The sequence below is a fragment of the Pantherophis guttatus genome, chromosome 3, assembly GCF_059756535.1.
Source record: "Pantherophis guttatus breed Tessera chromosome 3, ASM5975653v1, whole genome shotgun sequence".
Lineage (NCBI taxonomy): Eukaryota > Metazoa > Chordata > Lepidosauria > Squamata > Colubridae > Pantherophis > Pantherophis guttatus.
The window spans coordinates 83071368-83084742 of record NC_142065.1 but is presented as its reverse complement, the minus strand read 5'-3'; the positions used below and the strand labels follow the sequence as shown (position 1 = coordinate 83084742).

Here is a 13375-nt window from a genome sequence, read left to right as displayed (position 1 = left end):
GCCATGCTCCATTCTCAAACTAAACAAAATAATCTGGTTTTTTTTCCAGAAACTTCACATGGCAGTTTGCTTACAACCATCACACCAAAATGGTAGGAAATTACAGGTAGTCCTCGACTTACACAATGGAGCCCAAAATTTCTGTTGCTAAGAAAGACATTTTTTAAAGTAAGTTTTGCCCCATTTTCTTGCCCCAGTTGTGAATCACTGCAGTTGTTAAGTTAGTAACATGGCTTTTAAGTGAATCTGGCTTCCACATTGACGGTACTTGTCAGAAGGTCGCAAAAGGTAATCACATGACCCTGGAACACTGCAATGGTCATAAGTGTGAAAAACATTCATAAGTCACTTTTTTCAGTGATGATGTAACTTTGGTCACTAAATAAACTGTTGTAAGTCGAGGACTACTGTGTACAAATGAAATAAGATTATGCCTTGCCCTGAAGGGGCAAGATGCTGAGCTTGTCAATCAAAAGGTCAGCAGTTCAGTGGTTTGAATCCCTAATGCCGTGTAACGGGTGAGCTCCCGTTACTTGTCCCAGCTTCTGCCAATCTAACAGTTCGAAAGCATGTAAAAAATGTAAGTAGAAAAAATAGGGACCACCTTTGGTGGAAAGGTAACAGCGTTCCATGTGCCTTTGGCATTTAGTCATGCTGGCCACATGACCATGGAAACGTCTTTGGATAGCACTGGCTCTTCGGCTTTGAAACGGAGATGAGCACCGGCCCCTAGAGTCGGGAACGACTAGCACATATGTGCGAGGGGAACCTTTACCTTTGCCTTTAAGGAAAGAAGGCAACAAATTAGTTCATGGAACCTTAGCAACTTCATTGGTAATGATAACAAACAATAACATTCATTTGCTTATTCTTCAGGATAGAACTGACATCTAGCTATGACGGCAGTATGTCCTAGAAGTGTGATAGACAGATGAAATTCTTAACCAGTATTTTTAAATATATATCTGTAGAAAAAAGCTTTGCGTGAGAAATGGCTCTGGGATGGATTAAGCACTCTTTCTTCAGAAGAACAGAAAGAAATGCAAAACCAACATCGGGAAGATCAACACCGAATTAAGAAACTGGAACAAAATATTTTCAGGTACAACATACATTTTCTTCCTTATTAATGTAGGAATATAAGCCCTTGGGATCAGAACAATGGTTTTTTTTCTTAATAGGAGGATTAATATTTATGTATGGGGCCATAGTGTTAATAACAACACTAACTTTATAGTTAAGATATCTAACATGAAACAGAGCAGAATATAAAGAGTACTAACTTTATTACACCAGGCAATGCAGAAAAAAATAAAGAGTAAATGTTAAGCACTGGTCAATTATTGACGAAGTATTAAAACTTCTATCATTCCTAATAATTTATTCGCTTCATCATTAATGATTACTTACTCTATATTGGAAGTGGTGACCCTTTGAGAGCTGTATGCAACGAAATTGCATTTTAATGTATGCCGATTAGTGTACATTCGAAGTGCCAATAAAGTTATTCTAAGTCTGAGTCTGATTTGATAGCTACCATAAAAAAAAAATCTGAAAGTAACAAAACAGCAAAAACTTTATAAAATTAGATCTGCTAAGGCTAACTAAGTCCAGATCAAAATGAGCTACCACATAAAAATTACAAACCAATAGAATATGTTGCCTTGATACTACCGGGAGTCTTTGAGTTATGACCACAATGGAGCCCAAAATTTATGTTACTAAGTGAAACATTTAAGTGAGTTTGTCCCATTATACAACTTTTCTTGCCACATTTGTTAAGTGAATCACTGCAGTTGTTAAATTAGTAACATTGTTGTTAAGTGAATCTGGTTTCCCCATTTTACTTTGCTTGCCAGAAGGTCACAAAAGGTGATCACATGACCCCAGGATACTGCAACCGTCGTAAATGTAAATCAATTGTCAAGAATCCAAATGACCATGGGGATACTGCAACCGTCATAAGTGTGAAAAATCACTTTTTTCAGTGCCATTGTAACTTCGAACAGTCACTAAGTGAGCTGTTGTAAGTCAAGGACTACCTATATTGCAACGGCCAAATCTTTGTGTGACAAATATACTATCAGCCTAGGTGATGGTAAGCCATTTGATCTAATTTTACTAAAAGTGATCCAGTATTTATTATAGCTAAGAAAAGTGATCCAGTATTTATTATAGCTAAGAAAAGTGATCCAGTATTTATTATAGCTAAAGGCCACCTGGAATTAAAACTGGTGTCACATTTCTATAACAAGTTCTCTATTGTCTTTTGAATAAAGATACCCTATAACCTTTGGTGTTTAATGTAAAAGGAAGGAAATTTATAACCCCTTTCGGGAAAAAATAGTCCACTTTCAAACCAACATGGGAAGTTCTCTTAATCATGTAATTCTAAAGCAGGTGAAACTATCATTCAAAAGTTCAAGCACTAACCTGCTTCTACTTTTTAAAACATATTATTTGGAGCCATATTTTACTGCAAGACATCCAGTCTTGAGTTTTAGAGAGAATTTCCAGTCTTGAGAGTAGTATTATTTGAAATCACTTAAGACATTTAAGGAACCTGCAGGAATTTTTCCTGAAGGTAAGTTTTAGCTATAAAAGCTGCCTTGATTTAAATTGGAATTGGAATTACCTAACATTAAAAAACCTGAATTATAGCTGAAACAAACTTCCCACCACCAAGGTAGAAAAAACAAAACAGAACAGAGCAAATAGGTTCAACTTTCTGGAGTGCAAAGCTATGGTAGCAAAATCTAATCATGACTGTTAGAACAGTCTTCCCAATAATAATAAAATTTCTAATCTGTTCTGCTGGCTGGAATAAATATCCCATCTATAAACAGTTTTTTCGCTCCAAAGCCAGGATCTTGAATTTTCCTTAATTTATTTTTTTTTTCCTTTCAGAAGTCAGAAAATGTAGCTACAAAGCTCCTCAGCCCTAACCTAGTTTGTGGTAATAGCACATTATCTCTGTTTAGCAACACACAATTTTTTTTTCTGGTACCCAAATTTGATGAGTCCTCTCCTGCTTGGAATAAAAAATATTTTACTTTAAATTATAGCTTTTATAATCTACAGCCACTGGCCAATCTGGGTTACACTAATGGAATTAATGTCAAACAGATCTTGGATATCCCAGATAGTCTGTTCCCTGCTTAAAGTTCTGGCTAATGTCTTTATAATAATATTAAAATATATTATTCTCTCCTTTTCCCAGGCTAGCTCCAGGAAGACCCATTGTTCTTAGGGAACTGATAGCTACCTTGTTCCCCCAAAATAAGACATCCCCTGATAATAAGCCCAATTGGGCTTTTGAGTGCATGGCAATAAGGCCAAGCGCTTATTTCAGGGTTCAAAAAAAATATAAGGCAGGGTCTTATTTTCGGGAAAACATGGTATATGTTAGAGGATTAACACAAAGAGGCCCATTGCCCTTCTTATGTTTTGGATTACAGCTCTCACAGTGCATTTCTATGGGCCATTTGCTGGTCCAAAACATCTGGAAACTTTGGTTGGCTAACCTCTGATATTTAGCCCATGTTTCCTTTTCGTTTGATACTGACCTTTTACATGCAAATCTATTCCAAACTATTACCTCCTCTGGAATGGTTTTGTTTTGGTGCATATTTAAAATATGCCTTTTATTGGAATAGATATTAGAATAGAGATTGGAATAGAGATAGATTCTCAGCAAAATGTCATCAGGATTAAATCAGAAAGGTTGCCTGGCATTCACTTCACTCCTAGGTACAATATATATCATCCCTAAGCAAATGAGATGTTTGGCTTGAGAATTGAGTAAAAGATATGCCACATGATTCAGTATTGATTTTACTGTATTCTTTGCTCTGTGAGCACACTTTAAATAAGATAATACCAACTAATTCTAATTCTGGTAGAATGTGTCACCGATGTGAATCACTTTTACACTGACACTCTCCATCCAATAATCCATTTTCAGATAAACGTTGACAGCTGAAAACGTGTTCAGGCACATGTCAAATAAAAGCAATCCAGTTCCAAGAGAACAAGTCTCAATGGTGCAAAGAAATGTGTATTTTTTATATCAAGTTTTTCTACGGTACTTAGCATGCTAAAAGGAGACTGTCCAGAATATAAAATGGAAAAATTTCTTTCCATCACCTTGGTCCATTTCAGAAAAAAATCCCTCAGTAATTCAGATCCTTAGAAGGTAATAATGGGACGTGGGCTGAGATTTTGTTTAGCAGATTTCTGCATTTTTAAGCTCACACTTTGAAATCATAGCCCTAACATAAGCTCTTTCCACACATCTTTTTTTTTTTTTACTAATTTTTTAAATTTTAAAACATGTATATTGCCGCCCATCTTTCATAGTCTGGGCAGCTTCCAATCAAAAATTTAACAAATATTAAAAATTGTAAAATACAACCAGTTAAAACTTACAAAATTAAAATAAGAAAAATCTGAGGCAGATCCATGTTAACATGCCATCATCTCCTAAAGCTTGGGGGTTGGGGGAGGACATGTCTTTAGATCCTTACCCACCCTATCTGATCTGTGAGATGAGTTAGATGTCCTTCAGAAAAGGTGATCCAGCAAATAACCTGGCCCTACTTTAAAGGGTTAGAGTTAGACCAACACCTTGAATTGCACCCATAAAGAAACTGAGAACCTGTGCAACTTGAGCAACAGAAGTGTTGCATATGCAAACCTAGGGTCCCCATTACTGTGCGCACTGCTGCTGTCTGGATCACTTGAAGTTTCTGGGTGGTTTTCCAGGGCAGCCCCATGTAGCGTGCATTGCAGTAATCTACCACCTTTGCCTTCTGAATTGCCACGGGTATTTTTCACCACGCTCTGGAGTTCTCATTATTGCCAACAATCTTCTGCCCTTTGCTTAAGCCTATATTATTTTAACCTGTAACTAAAATAATATTTCAAAAAGCTAACAGGTGCCCTGCCCTTTTCTTGGCTCTTGTGTTGACTTTATCCATGTTGGTGGGAGAGGGGAGTGGTGCAGAGAAGGACAAAGCCGACCCAGCCCTCTCCAGGGGCTCTGCAAAGCTGCTGCTTTTGTTGCAAGGAGACCTCAGCAAGCCTCCTCCTGCCTTTGCTTCAGAAAGTGAGGAGAATCCCAGCTGCCAAGAGTTCCTGAAAGTGGGAAACCGCCTATGTTGCAGCTAATGAGGGGACACAAAGCAGAATCACTTTCTCTGTGTTTCCTTTGAGCCGGTGGCTATACCAATCTTGTTTAAATGATTCAACATGCAGCAATAACGGCAACCAAAGAAGCATTATTGGGGTCATAGCTATCAACAAAGCAGGGTTGGTCTGGCACAGCTTCTCCATATGGAACAGGTGCTGGATTTAGGCAATCCAAATAATGAAGAGTTTCATCTGTTTTCCCAACTCTTTCTCGGTCAAAAGTTTTCTACCATTTGAGGATATGAAAATTGTATTGTTAAAAAAATTGAAGCTCACCTGTCAAACTTTCTCCTCAATCAAAGGAAAAAATAGAAGATCTGTGTTTTGATCAAGTATATGATCAAGGCCTTGGTAGTACAGTGGTCTAAAGCACCCTGTTATTAAGACCAGCTGCCTGCAATTACTGCAGGTTCGAATCTCACCAGGCTCAAGGTTGACTCAGCCTTCCATCCTTTCTAAGGTAGGTAAATTGAGGACCCAGTTTGTGGGGGCAATAAGCTAACTTTATATAAATATACAAAAGGATGAAGGCTATTGCTTAGCGCATTGTAAGCCGCCCTGAGTCTCCGGAGAAGGGCAGCATATAAATTAAAAAAAAAAGCCCAGTGGTGGCTAACCTCTTTCCCGTCGTATGCCGAAAGCGTGTGCACAGACCAGTGGTGAAATCCAAATTATTTTACTACCGGTTCTGTGGGCGTGACTTGGGTGTGGCATTGCTTGGTGGGCGTGGCTTGGTGGGCGTGGCAGGGGAAGGATACTGCAAAATTTCTATTCCCACCCCACTCTAGGGCCAGCCAGAGGTGGTATTTGCCAGTTCTCCGAACTGCTCAAAATTCCCGCTACCAGTTCTCCAAACTGCTCAAAATTTCTGCTTCCGGTTTTCCAGAACCTGTCAGAATCTGCTGGATTTCACCCCTGACGTGCATGCGCGATGGCGTGCATGTGCGATGGCGCGCACATGTGCCAGCACCCATAATGCAAAGTGCCCACCCACGCATGCACGTATGACCCGTCCACACTCCCCTGCCCCCCCCATGCATGCACCCCCTGTTTTGGGCCTAGTAGGCCTCCCTGCATCCTCCTGGGCCCAAAAACGGGCCGTAGGGGGGTGCTGCACCCCCCGCACACTCCCTCCCATGCCACGCACATGCACTGGGAGCTGAGCTGGGCAACGACTTGTGTGCTCATAGAGAGGGTTCTGCGTGCCACCTATGGCACGCGTGCCATAGGTTCGCCATCACAGGCCTAGGCTATTCTTCCCAAATCCATTGTGGTCTTCAGCTCCCCTAGAAATACAGATAATCCTTGATTTACAACAGTTCATTTAGTGACCATTTGAAGTTACAACAGTAACTGTTGTAATAGTGACTTATGAATATTTTTCACACTTATGACATTTGCAGCATCCCCCATGTGATTTACATTCGGATGTTTGACAACTGGTTCATTTTTATCACGGTTGCAGTGTCCTAGGGTCATGTGATCACCTTTTCAAACCTTCTGACAAGCAAAGTCAATGGGGAAGCCAGATTCACTTAATAACCATGTTGCTAACATCACAACTGCAGTGATTCAGTTAAGAAACATGGCAGGAAAAGTTGTAAAATGGGGCAAACTTGCTTAACAAATGTTCCACTTAGCAACATAAATTTTGGGCTCAGTTGTGGTCGTAACTCGAGGACTACCTGTATTCAGTGCAGGTTCTGCCACCAAAAGGTTTCCTGCTCCTGATCTAACCAAATAAATTTTGAATCGACTTCACTGTTGCTCTATAGGACAGAGTCCAGTCCACCTAGCCATTCTGCGGATATTTGCTGCTTCCTGTAGCAAATGTTGGCAGATGAGATGGAGGATAGTGATAGTAGCCTACCACCACTTTTTCTCCAAGCTCTGTTTCGCATTAAGCATGGCATGATGATGTCCTGTTAAAATTTGAAGTGCTAGCTCAGCTAGATATAGCAATAGCACTTAGACTTATATACCGCTTCTTAGTGCTTGTACAGCCCTCTCTAATCAGTTTATAGCATATTGCCCACAACAATCTGGGTCCTCATTTTACCAACCTCAGAAAGATAGAAGGCTGAGTTAACCTTGCGGGATCGAACTGCCTGCAGTTGGCAGAATTAACCTGCAATACTGCATTCTGACCATTGTACCAGCATGGCTCTTCATATTGTATATGGATATTGTACATGGATATTATACACAGAAGCAGGCAATGAATTATCTTGGGGCAATCCTAATTCTGGAACAGACTTTTTCAAACTGGTATCCTCGATCTGAGTTGGGAGTGCAGTTCCCACCGTTCCCAAACCTTCAAATTCTAGGAGCTGAACTCCAACAAGTGCCAAATTGAGAAAAATGGTTCTCTGTCATGTACTCATTACTGTTAATCTGTGGTCTATCTAATATCACATCTCTGCAGGCTTGAGCAAGAAATTGAGGATCTCGAGAAAAAAGAATTGACAATCTCGGTAAAAGAAAAAGCCATTTTGAAGAAGCTTAAATCTGTTGAAAGGACCACAGAAGATATTATAAAGGTCAGCATCTAATTTTAAAATCCTGTTGCCACTGATACAGTCAACTGATCTGTCAGAAATAACAAATGGACCTTAAGGTAGGCACGGGGATGAAAGCAAGGAAATATTCAAGGCTACAATCTGATGCACAGCACTAGAAATTAATAATACCAAAAAACTTACAAAAGTGAAGCTCAGGATCAGATACTGTACACAAAGTAAATGTCAGGATCAATCCAGTTATATTATTACCAAGCCTGGATTTTTAGCACTGCCAAATTTGTTCCATGTTATAGAAAATTTTCCCTAAATTTCTATTTTAACCCTGTAGCAGCCTATAATTCTACTTTGTTTTATACGCTGAAGTATGAAATTATTTTATGTTAACTAATAACTGTATCTATATCAGGGGTGGGTTCTACTTACCTTTACTACCAATTCGCATAGTAAAAGTCTCGCTCATTTTTCAGCCTTCCTCCCCCTTCCTCAGTTCCTGTCAAAGCATGAGCCTTGGGCACCAAAATATTGTTCCTCCCTGTTTTATAGAAATTAATTTTCAACCCCAATTACTTTTAAAGCCAAGATATTATGCATATTTACTGAAAAATGTGCCATGGGATATACTCCTGAATCACCACATGGAATTGGTTATATTGGCTAACCTAAAAGAAAGTAATAATCAATTGTATTGTATTCTTTAAATGATGGGAACCATCACTGAATTCTTTGTTACTTTTTTTTTTAGTCTGTGAAAGTGGAAAGAGTAGCGACTACAGAAGGTATGTTTCTCTCAAGTATAATTTTTCAAATTATTTTATGCAAAAGCAGACTGATCTATGTATTAATTAAAAATCCCTTTTTATAGAGCCAGCTGACTATATATATGCCAACATACCAGACCTTCCAAAACCTTTCAAACCTTCTGCACTTAAAAAAACAGGCCATCTACAAACAGATGATGAAGAAGAAAATCGAAAAGGTACAGATTAATAGTCGAATTCAAGGAAAAACTATATGTACGGTCTTACAGTTTGAAAACAACCTCAGTTCATAAAAATAGCACATATGGTTGTTGCTGGTTGTTATTTCCTAAATTTGTAAGAAATTGCATCTGATCAACATTTTCTAACTCGGTGCCCTCTAGATGCATTCCATTCCATGTAATCACATTAACAGAATTTATGACTTGGGAGGGTTTAAATTGTTGAATTTCCACATGTGGATTCTGCTTCACTGTGAAACAAGTTCACATTTCCCAAAAATGTATTTAATGTTGGAGAGCTGAGACTTGTTCCCATCTCACATATGATAAAGCTGGTGGTAACTAGTTCTACTTTAGAAAAAGAACAGGGATGAAACTAAGACATTTTGCATCAATTTGTCTCTTCAGCACAAAGAGCTGTCATGAAAAGCATTAAGCTATGAAATTTCTCTTTATTTTTTTGTGAGTGAAGTGAGGAAGGGGATTTTTGTTGCTGTAGGAATGGCAGCAGATCAGGCCAAGGCAGATGTTCTCTTCTTGTTTTTTAGTTTTCATATTGGAAGAAATTAACATGATTGCAGGCTATTTTCCAACCACTTTTGGGGTTGATATCTGAGTGTGATTCTCTAGTCCTCTGTTATCTCTATTATTGATTTTGCCAACCTGATATCTTCCAGATATAGCACTTAGCAATAGCACTTAGACTTATATACCACTTCACAGTGCTTTACAGCCCTCTCTAAGCAATTTACAGAGTCAGCATATTGCCCCCAACAATCTGGGTCCTCATATGTTGGAGTACAACTTCCAGAAGACCAACCATCATGAATTAAAATTCTGAGAGTTGTAATCCAGCACATCTGGAAGACATTCACTTGAGAAAATCAGGAATACATTAGTTAGTGATAGTTGCAGAAGCTTCAGATTGAATCCAAGTTTTAGCAAGAGATGGGCCCACTAAATTACTGGATCTTGCAACAACAACAAAAAAGTTTTCTATTTCCTGGCAATTAAATGGATCACAAATGATTTATAGTATTGTGGATAAACAGATGTACTGGTAATTTTTTGGGATGTTAACTTGCATAGATTTCTTTGCAAAGCTGACATTCTCATTGAAATTGCTTCCAAACTCATCCCACTCACCCCCATCATTTTAAATTTGATCATCAATAACACAGAACCACAACAGGGAGGTGAGAACTACAACTCCTCAGGAGAGGCGACAAAAGCAAATAAGTCATATATGTCATCTCATTATTGGCAACATGATAGTGATTGGTCATTTGTGAAAATTATGCTGTTTGCATGTTTACATTATCATACGATGTCATCATGGCTTCTACCAGATGCCCATACGTATAGACTCAGTGTTATTACAATAAAATTGAGCGTATACAAAGTCATACTGTATTATACAGGGATTTCTGCAGTGCAGCCAAAGCCATCTGCACCACCTTATTCTAATCTTTACTGGATAGTGGCCAGGTAAGAACAGCAGGGCAATTGTAGAAAAGATACTTTAAAAATAAGGAGGAAATTATATTTACTTCCTCAATGTCCTCTTAGTTGAAATCAAATTTTGAATTAAAGCTAAATCAGACTTAAATAAAGCGGAGTTATGTGACATAAACTAGAAGAAGCAGGTAGATTGGTTGGAAGTGCTCAATCTTTCCCTACTGTTGACACCTCTCCACTTCCTAGCAATTTTTTGTCCCAAAATACTGTAATTTAATTCTTGCTTCCTATATGGAGAAAAAGAAGTGTAAGTGAAAAACTAACTGGGGTAGGGGAAATTCCCCATGCACAAGGCTTGAAATTATTCAGCCTACTGGCTGGCACACAGATCTACTGCTATCTCATAGATTTTTATTATAGATTTTTAAGTTGTTTATTTGTAATGCAATATGCACCTGGAGGAGCAGTGAGGGACACTGTTGGCAACCGAGCTTTCCCAGAGAGAGGCCGGGATCAAGACACTTTGCAATCCTGAGCTGGATAGGGAATGGAGAAGACGTTCAGTTTAGTCACAGTCTAGAACCGTGATGGTGAACCTATGGCACGCGTGCCACAGATGGCACGCAGAGCCATATCGTTGGGCAGATGAGCGTTGCCCTAGCTCAGCTCCAGTGCGCATGGCTGTTTCCTGCATCTGGAGGGCCTGGGGTGGGGGGGTGGGGAAGGCCCGTTTTTTTTTTCTCACCTGGCTCCAGATCCTCTCTATGTATCTGGGGAGGGCAAAAACAGCCTTCCGGAGGGCCTCTGAGGGGGTGGGGAAGGCTGTTTTCACCCTCCCCAGATGCATAGAGAGGATCTGGAGCCAGGTGAGAAAGAAAAACGGGCCTACTGGGCCATCACGTGCCAGGAGTGGGGGGGGAGGGGGGTCGCATGCAGGGCACGGCGCATAGAATTATGGGTTGGACACGCATGCACACGAACCTCCTCTACCCTCCCTTCCTGGCACGCGATGGCAAAAAGGTTAGCCATCACTGGCCTAGAATCTCTCAGTATATGTCTATACCTTTTATTTGGAAAGTTATAGCTTTAGTTTTGCAAGATTCTGTCCATTAGGTATAAGCAAAAAAAGGATTAAAATGGATTGGATATCACTGTGTCCTCTCTGGGCTTATATCTGACAATATCATTAGCTAATTACCTTTTAAAAGGTTGCTTGCTTCTTTCCCTACAGCATTGTTTGCTATGGAAATTAAAGTAAAAAAAGACATGAAGACTGGGGAGAGTACAGTTTTGTCAACAATACCCCTTCCTTCCGAAGAATTTAAAGGAGCAGGAGTCAAAGTGTATGACGATGGCAGAAAGTCTGTCTATGCAGTGTGTGCCAATGGGAGTGTAAAGAATGATGATGTGGATGATCTTGCTCCGGTTGAAGTGGAGGATATGTTACGACAAGCTACTGAGAAACAATCCAAGTCTCCCACTGAATATCATGAGCCAGTATATGCCAACCAGTTTTGCAGACCCAGAACTCCTCAGAAGAATAAATTCATCCAAGAAGCAAATGATGGAAAAGATAACATCCAGAATAAGAACAGCCACCTTGACAATTTTTCTAATGAACTTGTTGATAAGGATAAATGGCATGATATTAAAAAAGACGATCTAGATACTTCAAAGAGCTGCCAGCAGAACTCTCACTGTCCAGTTAGTCAACAATTAGGAAGGCCCTTACAGGTTAGTCCTCAAAATAAGCTAGTATCTTCTGCCCAAAGAGAAGCTACACAAGAAATTCCTCAGCCATATCAAAAGATGAAGGAATACCAAGATAAGAAGATCAGAAACTCTTCTCCAGCAACACTAGAGAGTGAAGATAATTATAGTGTGGTCCAAGCTATGCCATGTTATGTGGATGATACAGAAGAACCGGTTACAATGATTTTCATGGGATACCAACATGTGGATGATGAAGAACTAAATAAAAAAATCTGTGGATATGATGGGATTATCCATGCGGAACTTGTTGTCATCAGTGATGACAGTGAAGATGAAGGGAAAAAAATTGAGACACCTCTTTATCATCCAGTGGGTCCTTATAGTCAGGTCTATCAGCCATCCAATCAGGCATGTGCAGTTTCACAGACTAAAACTTCTGGAGACAACATAAACAAGCCACTTTACAAAAATTCCATGTCATTGAAAGAACAAGAAGAAAGTTTGAGCTGTTCTACCTTTAATGGTCAACTCGATGGCCACTTAGCAAATGATGGAACAGAAGAACCTTCCTTAACAGGTAAAAAAACAGGCAAGTCACAGCATTGTTGTGCTCTCATTTAGCAGATTCAATACTCAGATTACTCTCTTCCCCTTCTTGTTTTTCATTTTAATTCTAATTCATCTGCAACCTCTAACCAATTTCCTCCTGCTTTTCTAAATTCTAGTCCATCCTTCCACACATTCTTCTGATGTATTGAATTCCCAGTTTCCACAATCCCTTGCTGACATTTTCAAAGGTTGAGTTGAGTTGAACATACTATGTTGATTATACATCATAGAAAATGAAGTCCAATACATCTAGAGGGCTGCAACTTGAGGAAGCTTGTTTGAGTGCTTCATTTAGTTTTTGTGCAATCATAGCACTTTGAAGGATCTAAGTGGTCAGGACAGTAAGTTTGTTTAATATTACTAAAATCAGATCAGAATAATAATGCAAATCAGATATTTAACTTTCTAATTTAAGCATGTTTTGAAAATAGTATTAAGAATTCTCATTGCACCTATGCAATATATGGCAAATCAAATCAAATTGCATTTTGATGATTAAATAATAACCATTCTTTCCATTTTTGGAATTTACTCATATGTCCTGCCTTAATCATTATTGGATAGTGCCCGTTTCACTTGATAGGACTTAATTCAACTTTTAATATATAATTTTACCCTGTTTTAACAGAGAATGCCTGTTTTAATAGTCAAATATAACAGAAATCCATTTCTGTCTGTACATTAATCTCAGACTGTATATCTACCTTTAATAAAAGCTTTTCTAATCTTTTGCATGAAATCATCTCACTATTAATCTTTTGCATTCAAAATGTTTTACAGATCTTAATAGCTTTAAAATCAAGTGGCTTCAGAGTTCATATTTTTATTCTGCATCCATGCAAGCATAACTAATAGTAGCTTTCTTAGGCAAGCACAAAACAGATAGCACAATCTACATACAATC

The 13375-nt window shown here is 38.9% G+C and overlaps 1 protein-coding gene across 5 annotated transcripts in view; it reads left to right on the top strand.

Annotated features, from left to right (window-relative positions):
* PALMD (palmdelphin) overlaps positions 1-13375 on the top strand; it is a 71314-nt gene that overhangs the window by 50653 nt on the left and 7286 nt on the right. For 4 of the 5 annotated variants that reach the window (XM_034437254.3, XM_087889973.1, XM_087889975.1 and 1 more), the window contains exons 4-8: positions 972-1102; positions 7616-7730; positions 8455-8488; positions 8575-8688; positions 11381-12439. In XM_034437254.3, the coding sequence (XP_034293145.2) occupies positions 972-1102; positions 7616-7730; positions 8455-8488; positions 8575-8688; positions 11381-12439 (1453 nt within the window). Of the gene's footprint in view, positions 1-971; positions 1103-7615; positions 7731-8454; positions 8489-8574; positions 8689-11380; positions 12452-13375 lie in introns of all 5 variants that reach the window. The other variant, XM_034437253.3, reaches the window with a different exon arrangement.